At 41.5% G+C, this 22,629-nt stretch overlaps 1 protein-coding gene across 1 annotated transcript in view; it reads left to right on the forward strand.

The window, feature by feature from the left end:
• The window catches only part of LOC126259449 (probable cytochrome P450 301a1, mitochondrial), a 182,611-nt gene that overhangs the window by 19,736 nt on the left and 140,246 nt on the right, over window positions 1-22,629 (forward strand). Inside the window, exon 2 of the mRNA XM_049956268.1 lies at window positions 19,530-19,755. Coding sequence (XP_049812225.1) covers window positions 19,548-19,755 — 208 coding nt within the window. The 5' untranslated portion in view covers window positions 19,530-19,547. The remainder of the gene's footprint in view (window positions 1-19,529; window positions 19,756-22,629) is intronic.

Here is a 22,629-nt window from a genome sequence, read left to right on the forward strand (position 1 = left end):
TTTATCATGTAATCTATTTTTTTATTATAGAATTTGACCAGTTCTAACTATATAGAGGGCTGTTCCTAGAATGAACAACAGGTCTGATAGGACAATTTTGTCTGTGGATCTTGGGCTGTCACCAAAGGCGAGGTACAGCGGGGTTCATCGTGATGCAGTTACGCACTTCCATCTTAGTTACGAGGAAATTACAATTCTTAAAGTTTTTCGTGATTTTAACCTGGAATTTAGAGCAGAGATCAAGGGCTAATCCCGTTATGGTTTTTTGTTTTTTTGGCAGCAAAATGCCATACTGGCTCAAGTAGAGAGGGAATAATATGCAAACTGGCTTAGCACGAAAAGTATTTATGAAAAATAGGACTTTCTTCGCATGTAATATGAAATTTAATTGTAGGAAGTCTTTTCTGAGGGTATTTGTCTAAAATGTAACATTGCACAGAAGTGAAATTTGAACTATACGGAGTTCATGCGAGACGAGGGTAAATGCTTTTGAAACGTGATGCTACAGGAGAATGCTTAAGATTAGATGGGTACTAGTTCACGTAACTGTTGGGGAGGTACTGAAAGAAAAGAAAAGAAAAAGAAATTTGTAGCACAGTTTAACTGAAAGAAGAGATCAGTTGATAGGACTCATCCTGAAACATGACGGAATCTTCAGTTTGGTAACAGAGGGGTGTGTGGGAGTAAGCAGTTGTTATTCGGAGGTGACGAGGCTAGCACAGGAAAGATTAGTGTGAAGGGCTGCGTCAGACAAGTCACTGGAATGAGGATCACGCCAGACATCACTATCTTACTGGCAATAAGACTGGACGATCACGAGCGATGTGCTCGGATGAGAAAGGATGTAAGACAGGGATGAAGTTTTCCGCCCCTTCTGTGTAATCTACCGCCCCTTCTGTATAATCTACACATCTAAGAAGTAAAGACGAAAATAAAAGAAAGGTTCAGGAGTGGGATTAAAATTCCGAGTGAAAGAATATCAATGATAGGTTCGATAACGACATTGACATCATGACTGATAGGAAGAATTACAGGACCTGTTAGATGAAATGAACAGTCTAATGAGCAAACGCTTTGGACTGAGAGTAGATCGACTAAAAACGAAAGTAATGAAGAGTAGCAGAATCGCAATTAGCGAGAACGTCAAAATTGCGGACGTGGTGAAGTCAACGAAGTGAAGGAACTGTGCTACCTTGGAAGAAAAATAATACATGATGGACGAAATAAGGGTGACATAATAGGGTGACTAGCCCGAGGAAGCGGGACTTATTGCCCAAAATTTGGAGACCTGAAGAAAGACGTCCGCAGGCTTTGATTTACTTTGGACGACGAGGTACACGCCTCGGTTGAATCATGGTTCCATTGGCAACCGCAAACATTTTGGCACTGACCATCTTGTCTCAAAGTAGGATAAATGTATTAACAGTTATGACGGTAACTTTTGAAATAAGAAACAGTTTACTTACTTTTTTCCATCTGTTTCGTTTTCAGTTGATTGGCCTTTATATTTCTAAGACTAGGACAGGAAAGTAAACCTGTAGATCTGATAAGAATAAGAAGAGCATCATGGCAGTTGTTTCTACTGTGAAGAAATAACCTGCGACGATGAATTACAGGGGAAGATTGGAAGAGGAAAAAAAAAAAAAAAAAGGTTTGGAATACTGGATGCGTTAAAAATCGAAGAATTTAACGTACGCTTAAAGCACAGATTTGCCAAAAAGTGAAACCTGTGTAACTCGACAGAAAAGCGTCTACCGAAGCTTGCGGATAAATGACAGATGAAACATGTACAGACACCAAGTGACGTTGCTTGTTCTATAGAACTGAGTACTTCCACTCTGTGAAACCTGTTTACTTTCTCAACTGACTCAACAGGAAACGAAACAAGTACTTACTTCTTGATAAACAGTCGCCTTTGTTTCTGAGGATACGCATTTCTGATATGAGAATGGCATCTTCACTGCGTCAGCTCCGATGTGGAATGTCGGACAAAAGTCGCAGTGAGGTTAAAGTTTTACGATAAGACTGCGGGTTATCAGACAACGGTGATGTTTGCCTTTCCACTGATAGCTAGTCATTTCCATCTGTTTTATCGGCAAAGCTACTGAAATAAATGTCTTGTGTTTCACGGTGTGTCGATGCGATTGAACCATTTCGGGCACCTGCCCGTGTCTATTCGAGCTGTCTGCCTAGTGTATCATCACAGATAGCCCCTGTCCCTCTACAGGTGACCATTAAAACCTCACGACGTCCGCTCCGGACTTTTTTTAAAATAATTGGCATTTGGGCTGAAGGATATTATACAGCCATCTCTTTTTATTTTCTTGCGACAACAATTACAGAAACTTTCAAAATACAGTAACCGATTTCAACCACCCATTGGTCATCATCAGACTGACTATAGAAAAGGAATAGCAGAAAACAAGAATCACTACAGAATCTATAAAATGAGCCAACTAACTATTTGGCTAGAAAAACGTAATAATTACATCTATCTACTGTCTCTTCGATGGCGTGTTTTTTTTTCCTTTCCTTCAAAATCACGTCATAAAACGTGTATCTTTGGGAGTTATTGTGCATTTGTAATTGTTGTTTGCGAAACTGAGGTGGAATATAAAAGAATTGTTGGAAAACATTTATAGACTTTTGTTAAAACTTACAACGAAGTAACTTCAATGTTTTTTTTACATAGCTTCCCAAGAAAACACTAGAAGTTTCAAAAAACATCACAAAGTGCTCGCATATTTCAGTAGTACTTAAGTGTTTAGCAGTCAAGATAATCCTCAAACAAATTTTATACTTGTATATGCTTTCGAAAAAGGAATTAAATATGAAAATTAGTGCTACAGATTTAAAACTTATACGTATTTTTCAACAGTCAGATGGCTTTCGTATAGCAGTAGGCCTAAATATCAGTATATCGTGCAGGATTACTACATGTTAAGACTTTTTCTCGGACATGTAATAACCATTTGTTAAACTATCTAACGAAAAAATTAGAAGAAAGGGGCGACGTAAGATTTCCATTGTGTTGTCAAGATAAATGCAGGCAACAGTAGGTAAGAGTCGAGGTTTAATAGGAGGAATACAATCCTCTCTGTCTAGACATAAATGTGTACATGGGCGAAATGAACAGCCAGTTCTGCAGGCTTCAGAGTTACTTTCATTGGAGTAATATAACATGATTTTTTAATCCCACTTTTTAAAATTTTAAAGTGATTTTCGAATTTTAACATTTCTAAAGAGGGGCAGGGCAACAGTTCATAGGCACGTAATATACGCATGTTATTAATCAAGTAACTTAGTAGGAGCAGTTGTTAAGCATACTAAAGCAACGTAGGAAATGAATAAAAGTAACTTCTAGCATATTACATTCAGTCATAGATGACAATCAGAAAAAGAAAACGGGCAACGAATTATCACGCACGTGTAAAACGACGAAAGGTAGAAGGAAACGTGGACGCTATCCATTCAACAGTGCCATGGTAAGGCTACAATGGCGCTACGTCGGGGTCCTTCGCATTTCTGGCGCGATGCGTGGCTCTTAGAGCACTATTACCTATACTTATGTTGACGACGTAATGTAAACCTTATACCACTGCTTCCAGCGTATGTATTTTACTCTAGTTTTGTCACCAGATAGATCAATTTGTGATTTTTAACTCTGCCTTGTGCAAAACAATGTTTTTCCTTCTCTCTCCTCCTTATCCAAAAGCGCTTTGACATATTTTTGATATTACGAAAAATCTACTCACTCAGTAGCGAGTGCTCTGACAAAATGGCAGTCAGCTGACCGGACAAGGAACGAAGGTAGGCTGGTGAATGGGCAGGGGATCGCAGGGATTTTCCTGAGATCCGGGCGTGAATGCTTTGCTGAAGGATGGAGACGAATCAGTGGCAGCTAAGATCGACGAAACGAAAAATGAATGTTCTGTTTTCAACGAAACTATGTTACAGATCCTGCAATCATGATACAACAGAACCAAGTATACCAGAAAAATCGCAGCACTGCGACAAACTCACTGCAACCTCAAGCATGATTCTAAGATAAATATTAAGACAGCTGCAGTAACTATTTTTATCATATTGGAATTTTAAACTCTATTCCTATGCTTCCAGAAAAATAATTATGAATTAAAGTAGGTGCACCTTTTGGCAAATACTATAACTTTTCTGAATAAAAATATTCATTTGTTGCAAACTAAACCTGGACAGGACTGGTTTCATATCTTAAGCTCGGTGTGTATGTTGTAAGCCTGAACAATGCAACAAGGGTAATTACAGAAACGCTGTCTGACTAGATGAGTCGCCAAAACTGACATTGAATAACGTATTTGAATAAACTTTTACCAACATGTAAAACTGTATAATAAAAAGGCTGTCCTGTGAAAATCTGTGAATCTGCGTGACATCACACTATGTGACTTGCAATTTCAACATACAAGACTGATAGCATAAAAATGATACATTAAATTACAAAACTAATTTTGAAGGAATAAATAATCTAAAATGTTACTGTGAAAATGCCCTATAGTTTTACTAACACAAACTGACGACAAATTTGCAAACACTGAGTGGTACACATGCAAATGCGAGACTGCACTGAGAGAAAAACACTGTCTACATAAGAAATGAGATCTGAAATGAACTTTACCTAAACTGACCTTGGCAATAATTTTGAAATACAACACCTAACTATAACTGATCTCATCTTGACAGTAATGTAACTGGCCCTAACAAATTTTCATGGCTCCCTTGGCAATAGAAACTCAGTACCGTTCGAAGGAGTGAACATAAATTTGTAGCACAGCAGCAAACCATCTAAATTAAAAAACAGCCTTGTGCAGTGCAGTGAAAGGACATGCAACTATTCTAATCAAATCATGCTTTCTTTTTAAGCAAATGTGTTCCCTCAGTGCAATGCGGCGACACACATAATCGGAAAATAAATTTTCGTATGGAGACGGTGGTAGCATTTAAGTTTGCTAACCGATTGTCAGGAGACTAACCTTTTTTAAAGAACTGTACATTGAACAACAAAACTCATTCTTTACTAAAACTTCCTCTTATTAAAAAATATGACTCTGCCTTGAAATTAATTATTGGAAGTGGTAAATCTATACTTCTTAGGGCAAATCATGTGAACTGATCACTTTATTTTACTTACGTCTGAACAATGAAACTAACTAATCCAAGCCAATAAAGAAAAATCCCACTAAAGCTTATGGTTTTCCAAGCACATCATAAATTACGTGCAAGCAAACTGTGCAGAGGCAACAGTACATGGAAGTCTTCAATTTCAAACTAATCGTAACCAAATCACCTTTCCAAAACTCCACATCCTCCGCGTCTTTATCTCCGTGGTATGCAAGCTATTTCCAGACCACTCGGTAGTATGAGCAACACCCAATTCACTCTCTAGCTTTTCTTAGGAAGCGACAGCAGCGACAATGCTGCTGGCAACCAAAGATCACGCTGCTTGAACTCGGAACCTCTGTGGCGTGACATATCGACTACTGAAAATCTCTTTTGAAGAATATCAAGTATACAGATATGAAGTATGACACATTGACACATCGAATGTAAATAGAGGTTACATCACTTTTCTTGGATACTAAAACTTACGTACAGAACACAATTATTGTTTTACTTTAACATCTGAACATGTTTCACCACACTAGTGACATGCGCAATAATTTTTTTCCTTTTATTGTTCTTGAAATACGTACCTGCAGATGTTATGTAGTCTAGGAAATATGTTACATTATATTCTGTTGTTGTTTAAGTTTCAAATGTACTTTACCTTTTTTTACGTTGTGTGCACCAATAAAAAGCAACCACAGGTCTACACTAATACACAATGTCATGTACAAGTACAAGGATGTCTGACTTGAAATATATATTCAGGTAAAATCATGGCATATGCTTCTTTTGGACTTACCATTGTTGCATTTGACGGAGCTGAAGCTAATATTTATTTGCCTGCCAGAGGTGTTTTTTTTTTGTTGTTTCTGTATACCCGTCGACACTGGTAAATTTTTTTTGAGGCTTTGGTATGGAGAACCATTTGATGTGGTTTGTTCAAAAAATGGTTCCAATGGCTCTGAGCACTATGGGATTTAACATCTGAGGTCATCAGTCCCCTAGAACTTAGAACTACTTTACCTAACTAACCTAAGGACATCACGCACATCCATGCCCGAGGCAGGATTTGAGCGTGCGACCGTAGCAGTCGCGCGGTTCCGGACTGAAGTGCCTAGAACCGCTCGGCCACCGCGGCCGGCGGTGTGATTTGTTATTTGTAGATTATGTTGCATATTTAAACAGCGATTACTTACGTTTTCTCCTGCTCATTGATGAATTCTGGGGCTTGCTGTGTTACTGTGGCTTGGAAACGCGTTTCACTGTAAAATTTACGTTTTTGATGCGCTTATGACAGTTGTTTAACAGTTTTGTTTTCAATTGACGGTGTCAATTTATTACTGTTTCTAAAACTAATATTATTTGGATGGAGGAGATCTGCCTTATTATCGTGTACTGGTTTATAATATCAGAATAACAGGCGTGAGAACTACATTTTCTGCTTTTAAAACAGTCTACATGCCGAGAAAACATGATTTATGCATCCTATTGTTACTCTGCTGTATTCAGAATGAGAATTATTTCTTATGTATATTCACTGGAGATGGGTGTGGAATGGTTCATGACTAAAACTCATGCAGATTACGACACTTATAATACTTCTTGTATAATTTTAAGAGTATGGACCCAGAAGTTCGTAGAAATGTTCGGCTATTTTCGTCTACAGTATTCCCCTTTTCTGTGTTTCGATACATGATACTCAGCTTCTGATTGATGTGTTGCTCTTCTGTGTAAAATGGCTTTTAGATTAATTAGCGGTAGTTTGGTATTTTTTAGTGTGCCCCTTTGAGTGATGGACTGTTTGATAGTATATGATATCATCGTGTCCCTTCTTCTATACAAATTTTAGCTTTTTGCAGAGATGTTCGTTTTTCCACTGCGCATTTTTCTGATGTATATTATCAGTGGACTACTTTTTTTTTAATCAGCTGAAGTGTCTGTACTTTATCATCAAAAGACTTTTGGTTGTGTGGTTCTGTATGCAGGTATAACTGTAGAATGAGATTTTTACTCTGCAGCGGAGCGTGCGCTGATATGAAACTTCCTGGCAGATTAAAACTGTGTGCCGGACCGAGACTCGAACTCGGGACCTTTGCCTTTCACGAGCAAGTGTCTGCCATCTGAGCGACCCAAGCACGACTCCCGTTCCGTCCTCACAGCTTTACTTCTGCCAGTACCTCGTCACCTATCTTCCAAACTTTGCAGAAGCTCTCCTGCGAACCTTGCAGAACTCTCGAACAGCCCGCGGGAAAACCGAACACTTAAATCTTTCTGTGAGAGTTCTGATTTCTCTTATTTTATTATGGTGATTATTCCTCCCCTAGTAGGTGAACGCCAACAAAACATTTCAACACTCTGAGGAGAAAGTTGGTGACTGAAATTTCATGAGGTCCTGCCGCAGAGAAAAACACCTTTCATTTAGTGACTGCCACCCCAGTTTGTGTCTCACATCCGTGGCACTCTTTCCTCTACTTTGCGACAGTACATATAGAGCTGCTCTTCTTTCAACTTTTTCGATGTCCTCCGTCAATGCTATCTGATCGGATCCCACACCGCACAGCAATACTCCAGAAGAGGGCACACAAGCAAAGTGTTAACAATCTCTTTAGTAGACCTGTTATATTTTCTAAGTGTTCTGCCAATAAATCATAGTCTTCAGTTTGCTTTCCCCACAACATTATCTATGTGGTTGTTCGAAATTAAGTTACTCATAATTGCAATCCCTAAGTATTAAACTGAGCTTACAGCTTTTAGACTTGTGTGATTTATTGTGTAACTGAAATTTAGCGGATTCTTTTCAGTGCTCATATGGTTGACTTAACACTTTTCACTGTTTAGAATCAATTGCCACTCTTTGCACCATACAGATATATTGTCTAAATCATTTTGCGATTTGTTTTATTGATCTGATGTCTTTACATGACGGTAAATGGTAGCATCATTTGCAAACGATCTAAGAGTACTGCTCCGATTGTCTGCTAATTCGTTTTGCAAATGAGGAAAAACAGAGGGCCTATAACACTTCCTTGGGGAACGCCAAAAATAACTTGTTTTACTCTGTTACTTTCCGTCAATTATTGCGAACTGTGGCATTTCCAACAGGCAATCACGAATTCAGTCACACAACTGAGACAAGGCACGTAATGTAATTAATAGTCGCTTGTGAAGAATGAATGCGAACCCAAATCCGTTTCGATGCATGATATGTTGGATTTTTTTCACTAGGCTGCAGTGCGTAACTATATAGAGTGCCTTCTGTAAGATAAACAGCACTGCATCATCCTAGACGCCATTGTCCACAGCGCTCTGGATATGATGGTCGAGCAGAGCCAGCTGTTTCACTGCTCACTTATGATTATCAGATAGCGTTTCAAGATACCACTTCTTTGTTTTTCATTTTAATATCTTGACAACAGTACGTGTTGGATCGGCTGCTGCTCTCACTCTCTTTAGCTCTAAGAGGTACTATCAAAAGACGCCAAAAACTGTTGCGCCCTGTCTGGGACACAATTTTTTAATCAATGAACGCAAGCAGGCGTCACGAAAGAGAACACACATACGTGCATCTACATTTACGTCAACACTGAGTCGTTCATACTTCGTTTATGACATGGATTCCGAGGCTTCACATTTAAATATATCTCTGGCGTTTCAACGTCTTATAACCGATGGAACAGAAGAACACGTAAATCTTTCCTTGTTATCTCGAATTTCGCTTATCTTGCCACGATGCTCATTCCTTCTCGTGAATATGGAAGATAACCAAATACACTGACGGGAAACAAATAGCAGCAACAAAAAATACACTACTGGCCATTAAAATTGCTACACCAAGAAGAAATGCAGATGATAAACGGGTATTCATTGGACAAATATATTATACTAGAACTGACGTGTGATTACATTTTCACGCCATTTGGGTGCATAGATCCTGACAAATCAGTACCCAGAACAACCACCTCTGGCCGTAATAACGGCCTTGATACGCCTGGGCATTGAGTCAAACAGAGCTTGGATGGCGTGTAAAGGTACAGCTGCCCATGCAGCTTCAACGCAATACCACAGTTCATCAAGAATAGTGACTGGCGTATTGTGACGAGCCTGTTGCTCGGCCACCATTGACCAGACGTTTTCAATTGGTGAGAGATCTGGAGAATGTGCTGGCCAGGGCAGCAGTCGAACATTTTCTGTATCCAGAAAGGCCCGTACAGCTCCTGCAACATGCGGTCGTGCATTATCCTGCTGAAATGTAGGGTTTCGCAGGGATCGAATGAAGGGTAGAACCACGGGTCGTAACACATCTGAAATGTAACGTCCACTGTTCAAACTGCCGTCAATGCGAACAAGAGGTGACCGAGACGTGTAACCAATGGCACCCCATACCATCACGCCGGGTGATACGCCAGTATGGCGATGACGAATACACGCTTTCAATGTGCGTTCACCGCGATGTCGCCGAACACGGAGGCGACCATCATGACGCTGTTGCTGCTGCAAACGTCGTCGAACTGTTCGTGCAAATGGTTGTTGTCTTGCAAACGTCCCCATCTGTTGACTCAGGGATCGAGACGTGGCTGCACGATCCATTACAGCCATGCGGATAAGATGTCTGTCATCTCGACTGCTAGTGATACGAGGCTGTTGGGATCCAGCACAGCGTTCCGTATTACCCTCCTGAACCCACCGATTCCATATTCTGCTAAAAGTCATTGGATCTCGACCAACGCAAGCAGCAATGTCGCGATACGAGAAACCGCAATCGGGATAGGCTACAATCCGACCTTTATCATAGTCGGAAACGTGATGGTACGCATTTCTCCTCCTTACACGAGGCATCACAACAACGTTTCACCAGGCAACGCCGGTCAACTGCTGTTTGTGTATGAGAAATCGGTGGGAAACTTTCCTCATGTCAGCACGTTGTAGGTGTCGCCACCGGCGCCAACCTTGTGTGAATGCTCTGAAAAGCTAATCATTCGCATATCACAGCATCTTCTTGCTGTTGGTTTAATTTCGCGTCTGTAGCACGTCATCTTCGTGGTATAGCAATTTTAATGGCCAGTAGTGTACTTAATACAGTGTAACGAAATTTCTGGAATACATTTGTGTAACTAAAATTACAAATGAGAAATAAGTCATTGCAAATGTGAAATGTCGGCCCCTGTGGCGCTTCAGTCCGGAACCGCGTTGCTGCTACGGTCACAGGTTCGAATCCTGCCTCAGGCATGAATGTGTGTGATGTGCTTAGGTTAGTTCTGTTTAAGTAGTTCTAAGTCTAGGGGACTGATGACCTCTAATGTTAAGTCCCATAGAGCTTAGAGCTATTTGAACCATTTGAAATGTGAAATGCAGGTACATTAATAACAGGTGTAACATTCAGAATATTGAATGCAAGCATGCAAACGTGCATACATTGTGTTGTACTGGTACCGGATTTCAGTTTGTGGCATGGAGTTCCATGCCTGTCGCACTTGGTCAGTCAATGCAGGAAGTAGATGACGATGAAGTTGTGCGATGATGTCCCATATGTGCTCAAATGGAGACAGATGTGGGATCGAGCAGGCCAAGCCAACATGCCAATGCACTGTGGAGTATGTTGGGTTTCAACAGCAGTATGTGGGTGATCGTTATTCTGTTGGAAAATGTGGTGTCACCGCCAGACACCACACTTGCTAGGTGGTAGCTTTAAATCGGCCGCGGTCCGTTAGTACATGTCGGACCCGCGTGTCGCCACTGGCAGTGATCGCAGACCGAGCGCCACCACACGGCAGGTCTCGAGAGACGTACGAGCACTCGCCCCAGTTGTACGACGACTTTGCTAGCGACTACACTGACGAAGCCTTTCTCTCATTTGCCGAGAGACAGTTAGAATAGCCTTCAGCTAAGTTAATGGATACGACCTAGCAAGGCGCCATTAGTAACTTCATGTATCTACAGAGTCGCATTTGTATCTTCAAGAGCGATGTACAACTATGATGGAATAAAGTTAAGTATTACTGCAGCTACGTACTTTTCTTTATAGCATTCATTACGTATCCTGTTTCAGACTTCACGCCATCCTTCGTGCGCTTATAGCGTGCATTTCGGCCCCCTCAAAAACACTGTGTCGGCACCTCTTGTCGACACAACAGAAAACACCTCCTATAATATGATTGGCAGTACAACATGTCGAATCACCAGACTGATGTACAGATATGCAGTCAGAGTGCGTGGGGTAACCAAGAGAGTGTTCCTGCAGTCATACGACATCACAACCCTGACCGTTGCTCCAGATGTAGATCTAGTGTGCCTAGCACGCAGACAGGTTGGCTACAGGCCCTCAGCTGGCCTCCTTCTAACCAGCAAACGGCCGTCACTGACACTGGGGCAGAACCAGCTTTCATCAGGAAACGCAACAGACCTCCACCGTGCCCCCTAATGAGCTCTCGCTTGACACCACTGATGTCGCAAATGGCGGCGGTTTGTAGTCAGTGAAACGCGTGCTACAGGGCGTCAGATTGTAGCTGTCCTTGAAGTGAACAATTTGTAACAGTTCTTTGTATCACTGTAGCGCCAACTGCCGCTCAGATTGCTGCAGCAGTTGCAGTACAATGCGTCACGCCGAACGCGATGGTCTTCCCTCTCGATCGAAAATGGAAATGAGCGTTTGGCGTCATTGGCCGGGAGGCCCCTTGCGGGGCAGGTCCGGCCGCCTTGGTGCAAGTCTTATTACATTCGACGCCATATTGGGCGACCTGCGCTCCGGATGGGAATGAAATGATGATGAAGACAACACACACCCAGTCTCTGAGCGGAGAAAATCTCCGACCCAGCCGGGAATCGAAGCCGAACGACAATCCATCACTCTGACCACTCAGCTATCGGGGCGGACTTCCCTCTCGATAGTGCCACGTGACCATCCGGAGGCCGGTCTTCTTGCGATCACACATTATCCTGACTACCGCCACCAGCAATCATGTACAGTGGCTACATTCCTACCAAGTCTTTCTGCAATATCGCAGATGGAACATCCAGCTTCTCGTAGCCCTATTACACGACCCCTTTCAAACTCAGCGAGATGTTGGCAACGGCGTCTTTGCCGCCTTAGAGGCATTCTTGACAATCTCAAAGGTAACTAACGCTCACGACCGTTATTACTACTAGCTCCAGTTTTATGCGACTAGTGCGAAATGTGAATAGATATGAGCTTTCAGATGTAGAAAAACGCCTGCCAACTTTCGTTTATGTCGCAGAACTCCTTCTTGGAACTGCGATATTTTTTCGTCCGTTAAAAATGGTTCAAATGGCTCTGAGCACTATGGGACTCAACTCCTGTGGTCATCAGTCCCCTAGAACTTAGAACTACTTAAACCTAACTAACCAAAGGACATCACACACACCCATGCCCGAGGCAGGATTCGAACCTGTGACTGTAGCGGTCGCTCGGTTCCAGACTGTAAAGTTATTGATGGGAACTTCCTGAAAAGATTTGGGAGCAATGAGAAACGATTTTGTTTTAATGGTTGACAGCACATCTCGCTTATCATGTCCGTGACAATACAAAGGCGGCCACTTCCGCAGTCCCACCTGGTAAGAATGCGACACTGCACAGCAATGCACTAGGAGAGCACTGGCCAGCGTAGTGCAGGCAGTCTCTTTAGTAGGAGACGAGATACTGCCAGAAGTAAGGCTGTGAGGACCGGCCGTGAGTCGTGCTTCGGTATCTCAGATGGTAGAGCACTTGCCCGCGAAAGGCAAAGGTCCCGAGTTCGAGTCTCGGTCGGGCATACAGTTTTTATCTGCCAGGAAGTTTCAGTCTCTTTAGTAGATCTGTTGCATCTTCTAGTTGTTATGCCAATAAAAACGCGGTATTTTGTTAGCCTTCCTACAACGTTTTCTGCATGACTGTTCCAGTTTAAAGAAAGGCGGCATTGCGTCTCCTATAAAGAGTAGTGGACGTGATTGACAATTTTACGAACACAGCACTGTCTAGAGAGAATATTTTCATTGCAATGACTGGTTTTCGACGGATTTGTCTGTCTTTAGATTTAAATTAAGGGCGAGTATGATAGCTACCACTGGCACCAGCTGGGGTTCACAGTCGAAGTCCAGCAATGACATATTCATTACGGACCTCATCTTTAATGCTGATGCGTAACATTTTGCATCTATAGCTCTGCCGTCTGGCTTCATTGATCTGAGATATTTACACGTACTAACCCTTGGTGATTGGGTTCCATCGAGTTGGACTTCGTTATCGGGAAGGCTGAGTCTAGCAGTTCTAAAGTCGCACAATTGATAACAGCAGGGGAGTCACGATATGCCTGCCAGTAGAGTGCACTACTGGGGAAAACACAAGATGAATAACACAGAGGTCACGACCTGTTCGCAAGTGTTGTACAACTTTGGGTAAGGCACTACATGTTTACAAGTGAAGTACTGTGCTAGGGAGGTAAAAGTTATTTGTACATAGAGCATAACAGTGAGGGAAAGAACAAGTTACGGGGTGCAATCCTGGGGAAGACAAGATTGTCTCAACTGGTGTATGTTAATGGGGAGAGCACAAGATTTTTGTGGTGTATGCAGGGAACAACGGAAAAACTGGTAGGAGTTGACCTTCGAGAAGATCAGTTTTGATTCCGGAGAAATGTAGGATACGCGAGGCAATACCGACATTACGACTTATCTTACTTTATAGCATATGTATATAAAGAGAAAGTTTTTGACAATGTTGACTGGAATACTCTCTATGCCATTCTGAAGACAGCAGGGGTAAAATACAGGGAGTGAAAGGCTATTTAAAACTTGTGCGGAGGCCATACAGCAGTTATTAGAGTCGAGGGGCATAAGAGGGAAGCAGTGGCAGAGAAGCGAGTGAGATGGGGTTGTAGCCTAACCCTAATGTTGTTCAATTTGTACACTGAGCAATCAATACAGGAAACCAAGGAAAACTTCCAAGTTCAGGAATCAGGGTTGCTGAGATAATTGGATTAGGAAACGAGACATTCAAAGTAGTAGACAAGTTGTATTATTTGGCCAGCAAATTAACTGACGATGGCGAAGTAGAGAGGATATAAAATGTATCATGGTAATAGCGAGAGAAACGTTTGTGAAGAAGAGAAATTAGTTAACATTGAATATAGATTTAAGTGTCAGGAGTCTTTTCCTGAAAGTATATGTATGGGTTGCAGCCATGTATGGAAGTGAAACATGGACGATAAACAGTTTAGACAAGAAGAGAAAAGAAGCTTTCGAAATGTGGTGCTACAGAAGAATGCTGAAGATTAGATGGGTAGATCACATAACTAATGAGGAGGTATTGAACAGAACTGAGGAGAACAGAAATTTATGGCGTAAACTGTCTATACGAATCAGCCGGTTGGTAAGAACTATTCTGAGACGACAAGGGATAACCAGTTTAGTATTGGAGGGAAGTGTGTGTGTGTGTGTGTGTGTGTGTGTGTGTGTGTGTGTGTGTGTCTGTGTGTGTGTGTGTAAGGGGAGGGGTGTAAAACTCGTAGAGGGAGATGAAAAGATGAAAACAGTAAGCAGAATGGCTCAGGAGTAGGTAGATTGCAGTAGTTATTCGGAAATGAAGAGATTTGCAGAGGATAGGGTAGTATGAAGAGCTGTATCAAACCAGTCTTAGAACTGAAGACCCCATCCAACAACAGAATGTAGGGATAATTTGCAACCAGTCTCTAATGCTGTCATTTTTAGAATAATTGCGATATAAATCAGGAACTGTGTAAAATTAAGGTATCAGACTCAGACTGGTGGAACTATTACTCAGACACATGAAAGTTAATGACTACTGAATTTAATTTCTAATACCCGATCCGTTCAAATAACATATGTGAAAATAGTTGTTGTCAAAGTTAATTTGTCCCAGAAAAAATGAGTAGTTGTTACTAATTGGTAACTTAAATATTACTCTTTAAACTTTAACTGTATAAGTAGAACTTACTCAGAATGCGTGAAAAAGTTTTGGAGTTTATAATTCGTTAACTGAAATGTAGCTATTTCATCAAAAATGCGCTAATAGTAGTTAAAACCGTGTTTAACCTAATGGATATCGAAATTACGGTGAAGAGGGTTTGGGAGAATTACTTAACTGCACTCGCATAGAATTTGTATGTCGATAGTAAACAACAAAGTAACTCAAAACAAGGTTCGCATTTTATGGTAATAAAAGCGAGGGAACATGTAAGTTTCTCTGTAGTAAATTTGTGTGGGTCAAAAGTAATTCACATCTCAGCTATTTAGCAACTTTCTAAAACAGTCACTGAATCTAACGTTATAGTCAACATGTACAACTAATGGCCTATACGCATGAATGTCTTAAAAAGTAAAATAAATAAGAATTTAGCGCGAGAACACCTCCATACTTACATTTGGGTCATTTGATTGCTGAACTGCGCATAATTTGCGATCAATGCTGAGGAACAGCTGTGTGGCAAACTGTAAAGTGATTGGGTGTAGTGTGTCTGTCAATCAGCAGCACTGTCTCGAAACTTGAAATAAATGAATACCTTAGACATGACACTTATATACAGGCTTAGGGTACAACGGGGCTACTCCACTCGTTTCATCTGTAAGCCCCATGTAACAAGACATGGAACTTTTTAAAAAAATCTGTCATTGTGATACAGTTATGGTATGTTAATTGTGAATGCATACAGTATATAAAAGGTCAAAATTCCTTTACACGAATAAAGTATTAAACAAATATCTGAAGACAGCAGAAATCATAATACACAAAATGGTGGAGCTATTCCAACTAGTCAAGAAGCTATTCACCCAGTGTATTTCAGCGTCAAAATCACCAGCAGTTACCACAAGTAAACATTTTTCGTCCTTGTGCACCGACATACATTTCGTGAAACCATGTAGCACATTGCTGTTACTTTATCCAGAGAAACTGCCTACAGCCCGCATCTCGTGGTCGTGCGGTAGCGTTCTCGCTTCCCACGCCCGGGTTCCCGGGTTCGATTCCCGGCGGGGTCAGGGATTTTCTCTGCCTCGTGATGGCTGGGTGTTGTGTGATGTCCTTAGGTTAGTTAGGTTTAAGTAGTTCTAAGTTCTAGGGGACTGATGACCATGGATGTTAAGTCCCATAGTGCTCAGAGCCAAACTGCCTACAACGCTTGTTATTGCTCGTTTCATGTCTTCCCTGTATCATGAAGCACTCGAATGTTTCTTTTTGTATCCATGCACCATCAGAAAAGAGACCAAGAAAATGTGTTCGCTAGAATTTTGCAGTAAAACGTCAATTAAATTAATAATGTGACTGAGTGGAAATAGCTCCACGTGTATGGAGCGAAATGGCACATGTGCAGACATTTCGAAAGACATAGCAAAGCCAGCACTTTTTGTGGATATACGCGCTGTATAACCTGTGTTCTTATACAAGTAACAATATTTTAAAATTTAACGTAATTGTGTATGGTACACCTTAATTTGTTAGGTTGTATTCTTTAACTACGGCAATAATTCGTCACAATTTGGTTACCTCTAGATTTTGATCTTTTGTCCTGTCAATAATGTAACGGTAAACACCTGTACTACAACCACATACGGCGACATGGAGATAATGGCACACACTGAAGGCAAAAGACCTTGATTCTGTGAGGACTAGCACACTGCTGTTTCAGGCGTATTAGCCCCGCGAGCGGAATAGCCTCTCTGCATTCTATATAAGAAAAGATTCTACGCTGTATAGCTATCTGGCAAGATTAATTGTTATGTCTTAACTACGGAGACACTCCTGATCGTAAATCTCCTCGCGTTTGTTTATGCCGTTCCTTCTACACACTTAACACAGTGAAAAGTGTCATTGTATTTGTACCTGCACATGCAGTGGTCACAGTCCACTCTCTCTCTTTTCCTTTCGTCTTTTTATTACAGCTTTTACGTTCCTTCCTTTAATTATGCTTAAGTTAGAAAAGTCAAATGTATGTAGATGAGCTGGAAATTGTTTCAGTTAATATATGAATCTAATCTAATCTAATCTATTACCGAAGTCTGATTCACAGTATAAATACTTAGTAGTTTTAGTTTTGACGAACACTAGAGAAAGATAAAAAATGCTAGAAGCACCGTAATAAGAAACAAGCTCTTTCGGCAAACTAATGCGTTACTGGTCATTCCAACACTTGTTAATAAAGGCTTTCCTGTTACATCAGTTGTTTTAGTTGTTAGGATTCATCAGCACAAATCATTCCTGTTTGTTTCGGATCAAAACAGTAACCTCAACTTCCCATTTTGCCACTTCTTGATCGCTCACGTTAACTGATTCAACCATTCTTCATACCATTTCACTGTAGTGTGTCTAGAGAGTTCTCGCACCAAATTCTCCAATGTTCTTATGCAGTTATTATTGGTGCCAACAGTCACCAGTAAAATGTTCCTTGAATCCTTTGTCCTGGCAAATTATACAATTTCTCTTCCTTCTTACCAGAATAATTAACGAAAAGGAAATATTAATTTAACATTTCTGCAGCTATATTCACACTTTAATTTTACAAAACACGGAATAGCTGTTTGGGCATGTGGCTGTATTCAAGATATCTCTGAAAACTGTTTATATAATATATTACTACAGAATACAAGTGAGGTAGCTGGCAGAAGCAGGTGTCACTCAGGTTCAGAACTACTCTAACTGTAACATATTTGGCTCTGACATATGCGAATGCACTCAAATAAGAAATGCTTAAGTTACACTTTCCCAGATGACACAGGCATCCATTCAAAACGTGCTTTGCACTAGTAATCTCGCTGGCAGACACAAAGTGATTCACTGATCGATTACAAGTTTAATAATGGTTGATAGTATAAACTGTTAAGTGTAGTGTGTAGCATTAATAGCACCTCTTAAATGCTTACAAAACAAAGTAATTAATGTAGAAGTACCCTTAACTGAAAGTGCCATCAGGATAACATCTGTCCATAAAGTCACAAGAATAACAAATAGTTTCAAATTTCACACAAAATATTCATCACTTGTTGTTATATCGATTCAGATCGGAATCACTAAAAGCATACCGACCTAGTAATTATGTCACATGTAATAATTAATAAAATAGTAAACAATTGTTTTGCCTAGTTCATATGATTTGGTGTAGGATGAATGTGGTTAGTTCTGGCAATAAAGTGTAAACAATTTGAAAAATGAGTGAACTTCGAGTATTTTGTATCAAGCAGTTGTATCTGGGACACAGAAAACGTAAATATCTGAGACATCTGTTTCTATCTTGCTACTGACTTTTGAAATCAAACTGGCAAATATGAACAGTAAATTCCTGACATTATTAACGGCATAGACAATTAAGTGTTGTGTTATTAATTTCTTAATAATCATATGTTAAAACGGGAACTACCTGTTGTTTCCAGCACTAGATCTTTCACTCAGGTTTTATCATCTTTCTCTTTAGATTACAACAAAATCATTAGTTTTCATAGGTCAATGACCAAATTTTTCAGTTCACATCACAGTTTCCAACTATTGAACAAATGGCAAATCCCAAACACAAGACAATGTTACAAACATACCACATCACCATCTGCATCCACTGGCATCTTTGAAAACAAGAAGTTCAGATTTTGTAATTAGGATCTTGTACCATGGTCTGAGCCCACTACAGTAAGCCACTCAAGCTTCAACTAAGCCGTAATAATTGCTCAGAGCTTACATCTGTAATGTAAGTGTCGAACCACTATTTTAACATGCCTTCTCACCAAGTTTGTGCAACTGCCATGTAAAAAAAAATCTCTAAAATCTTTATTTCTCTGTTATATTGAAATAACATGATAACATGTTAAATAACCTATCAAATATTATATGGTATTTCATTAATGTCTTGTATCATCACCTAATTTTTTGTTGTCTAGTGTTAGATCCTGATGTGTTTCCAATTACCAGTACAATTTCAGTTCCTTGGTGGTTGTAGATTCTTTGTTTCATAGTAGACCAGAGGACTTACAACATTTTTGAATCAGAATCACTAGAAAATGAGCTTGTAACCTAAAACCTAGTTCAAATGAAATAAAATTTTGTTATACAAAGACAAAAAGTCCATTTTGTTGGATAATTGTTTACAATGTTTCATCAAGAACCCACTATCAAGTCCATTAATAGCAACTGTTTTATAAGTGTGAATCACATAAATCCGTAGAAATAATGTCGTTTCTCCCAGCAAGTGCAGGCGTAAGTGTAACTCGTTAGCTCCTAAGGAGATTCACTTAATAAAGGAGCCCTATATATAACAGAAACAATTTTCTGACACTGTAATCATACGAGCAGCACTTCATGACACATACCCTATAGCTGCAGCCAGTTCTGGGTTGGGAGTCATTGGCCGGCAGCAACAAAACGACCAAATATATGCTAATTCTGACGCTTGTTGCAGACTGAATCAACGGCGGCCATGTTGTCAGCAAGTCCGCGATGCGGCCGACAGCTGGTGGTAGCACTGAGCAGAGGCCGCGCCACAGCGGCGGCGGCGGCAGTGGCGGAGAAGGGAACTACGGCGGAGCAGACGCAGGAGTGGCTGAGGGCGAAGCCCTTTGAGGAAATGCCAGGGCCCAAACCACTGCCTATCATAGGAAACACGTGGAGATTCCTGTTGCCATCAGGTAAGGAAAGAGTTCTCTCTCTACTGCGTGAGGGGACAATATCTCCACTTCTACATGACAGCCAGTTGCTCCATTCCTTTCCTATAATCTCTTTAACCCTACATGGGTTCCACAACCCATGGCTCAGTAATGTGCATAACGTTGTCTATTACCTTCGACTTTGCGGTCATTAGGTACACTATGTGATCAAAAGCATCTGGAAACCTGGCTGAAAATGACTTACAAGTTCATGGCGCCCTCCATCGGTAATGCTGGAATTCAATATGGTGTTGGCCCATCCTTAGCCTTGATGAGAGCTTCCACTCTCGCAGACATACGTGCAATGAGGTGCTGGACGGATTCTTGGGGAATGGCAGCCCATTCTTCACGGAGTGCTGCACTGAGGACTACTATCGATGTCAGTCGGTGTGGCCTGGCACAAAGTCGGCGTTCCAAAACATCCCAAAGGTATTCTGTAGGATTCAGGTTAGGACTCTGCGCAGGCTAGCCCATTACAGGAACTTTATTGTCGTGTAAACACTCCGCCATAGACCGTGCATTATGAACAGGTGCTCGATCGTGTTGAAAGATGCAATCGTCATCCCCGAATTACTCTTCAACAGTGGGAAGCAAGAAGGTGTTTAAAGCATCAATGTAGGACTGTGCTGTGATAGTGCCACGCAAAACAACAAGAGGTGCAAGCCCCCTCCATGAAAAACACGACCACACCATAACACCACCACCTCCGAATTTCACTGTTGGTACAACACACACTGGCAGATGACGTTCACCGGGAATTCACCATACCCACACCGTGCCATCGGATCGCCACATTGTGTACCGCGATTCGTCACTCTACGCAACGTTTTTCCATCGTTCAATCTTCATATGTTTAGGCTCCTTACAACAAGCAATGCGGCGTTTGACAGTTACTGGCGTGATGTGTGGCTTACGAGCAACTGCTTGACCATGAAATCCAAGTTTCCTCACCTCCCGCCTAACTGTCATAGTTCTTGCAGTGGATCCTGATGCAGTATTGAATTCCTGTGAGATGGTCTGGATAGATGTCTGCCTATTGCACATTACGACCCTCCTCAACTGTCGGTTGCCTCTGCCAGTCGACAGACGAGGTCGGCCTGTACGCTTTTGTGGTGAACGTGTCCTTTCACGTTTCCACTTCACTATCACATAGGAAACAGTGGGCCTAGTGATCGTTAGGAATGTGGAAATCTCGCGTACAGACGTATGACACAAGTGACACCCAATCACCTGACCATGTTCGAAGTCCGTGAGTTCCGCAGAGCTCTCCATTCTGCTCTTTCACGATGTCTAATGACTACTGAGGTCGTTGATATGGAGTACCTGGCATTAGGTGGCAGCACAATGCACCTAATATGAAAAACGTTTATTTTTGGGGGTTTCCGGATACTTTTGATCACATAATTTATATATCTATAACTGATATTATGGGCCACGAATTTATCGCATTTTTATCTCCTTTTCAAATTCCAGACATATACAGTTCCACTAAACTAAGTTGCTGTATTACATCATTTCTGCCACCTGTTAACCTATGTACCCACAAGCTGCATCCAGTCAGGTCTCTTCCACAGCAATGCTGGTGCTCTCACGGTCTGTCCTTTACATTATCCTTCAACTCTTCTACTGTGCTGCTATGTCTAAATCTTATCGTCAACTAGTGCACTGATGATGCCGTATTCCATTCTCCAGAACTGTAAACGATACCTTCAACTTCATCTCAACCGATTTACCTCCTTGTATGAACAGTGTGTTCTCATGGTGAACCCCAGTGATACTGAAGCAATAACTGGAGGATGAATCGTCTGCAGCTTCTGCCCTATTACTTCTACTTCACAATTTACAGTCGTTGTATCCACTAAAATACATCAGACTATTTCGACTGTAAGCTAAGTTGGGAACCCATTTTACTAACTGTATAAAAAACCATATAAAATATCCTTAAGTAACAAACTAGCTGACCATGGGGATTACATTTCTCTAGTACCCTCATCTAGCTACTGCTGCTTATGCTAGTGTCGCCTGGATTTCCACTTCACTAAAATTCTGTCAATTCCTCCAAGTCCTCAAATGCCATTTACTCTGCCTTGCCTTCTACACTCCTGGAAATTGAAATAAGAACACCGTGAATTCATTGTCCCAGGGAGGGGAAACTTTATTGACACATTCCTGGGGTCAGATACATCACATGATCACACTGACAGAACCACAGGCACATAAACACAGGCAACAGAGCATGCACAATGTCGGCACTAGTACAGTGTATATCCACCTTTCGCAGCAATGCAGGCTGCTATTCTCCCATGGAGACGATCGTAGAGATGCTGGATGTAGTCCTGTGGAACGGCTTGCCATGCCATTTCCACCTAGCTCCTCAGTTGGACCAGCGTTCGTGCTGGACGTGCAGACCGCGTGAGACGACGCTTCATCCAGTCCCAAACATGCTCAATGGGGGACAGATCCGGAGATCTTGCTGGCCAGGGTAGTTGACTTACACCTTCTAGAGCACGTTGGGTGGCACGGGATACATGCGGACGTGCATTGTCCTGTTGGAACAGCAAGTTCCCTTGCCGGTCTAGGAATGGTAGAACGATGGGTTCGATGACGGTTTGGATGTACCGTGCACTATTCAGTGTCCCCTCGACGATCACCAGTGGTGTACGGCCAGTGTAGGAGATCGCTCCCCACACCATGATGCCGGGTGTTGGCCCTGTGTGCCTCGGTCGTATGCAGTCCTGATTGTGGCGCTCACCTGCACGGCGCCAAACACGCATACGACCATCATTGGCACCAAGGCAGAAGCGACTCTCATCGCTGAAGACGACACGTCTCCATTCGTCCCTCCAGTCACGCCTG

Source organism: Schistocerca nitens, chromosome 5 (genome assembly GCF_023898315.1).
Source record: "Schistocerca nitens isolate TAMUIC-IGC-003100 chromosome 5, iqSchNite1.1, whole genome shotgun sequence".
Classification (NCBI taxonomy): domain Eukaryota; kingdom Metazoa; phylum Arthropoda; class Insecta; order Orthoptera; family Acrididae; genus Schistocerca; species Schistocerca nitens.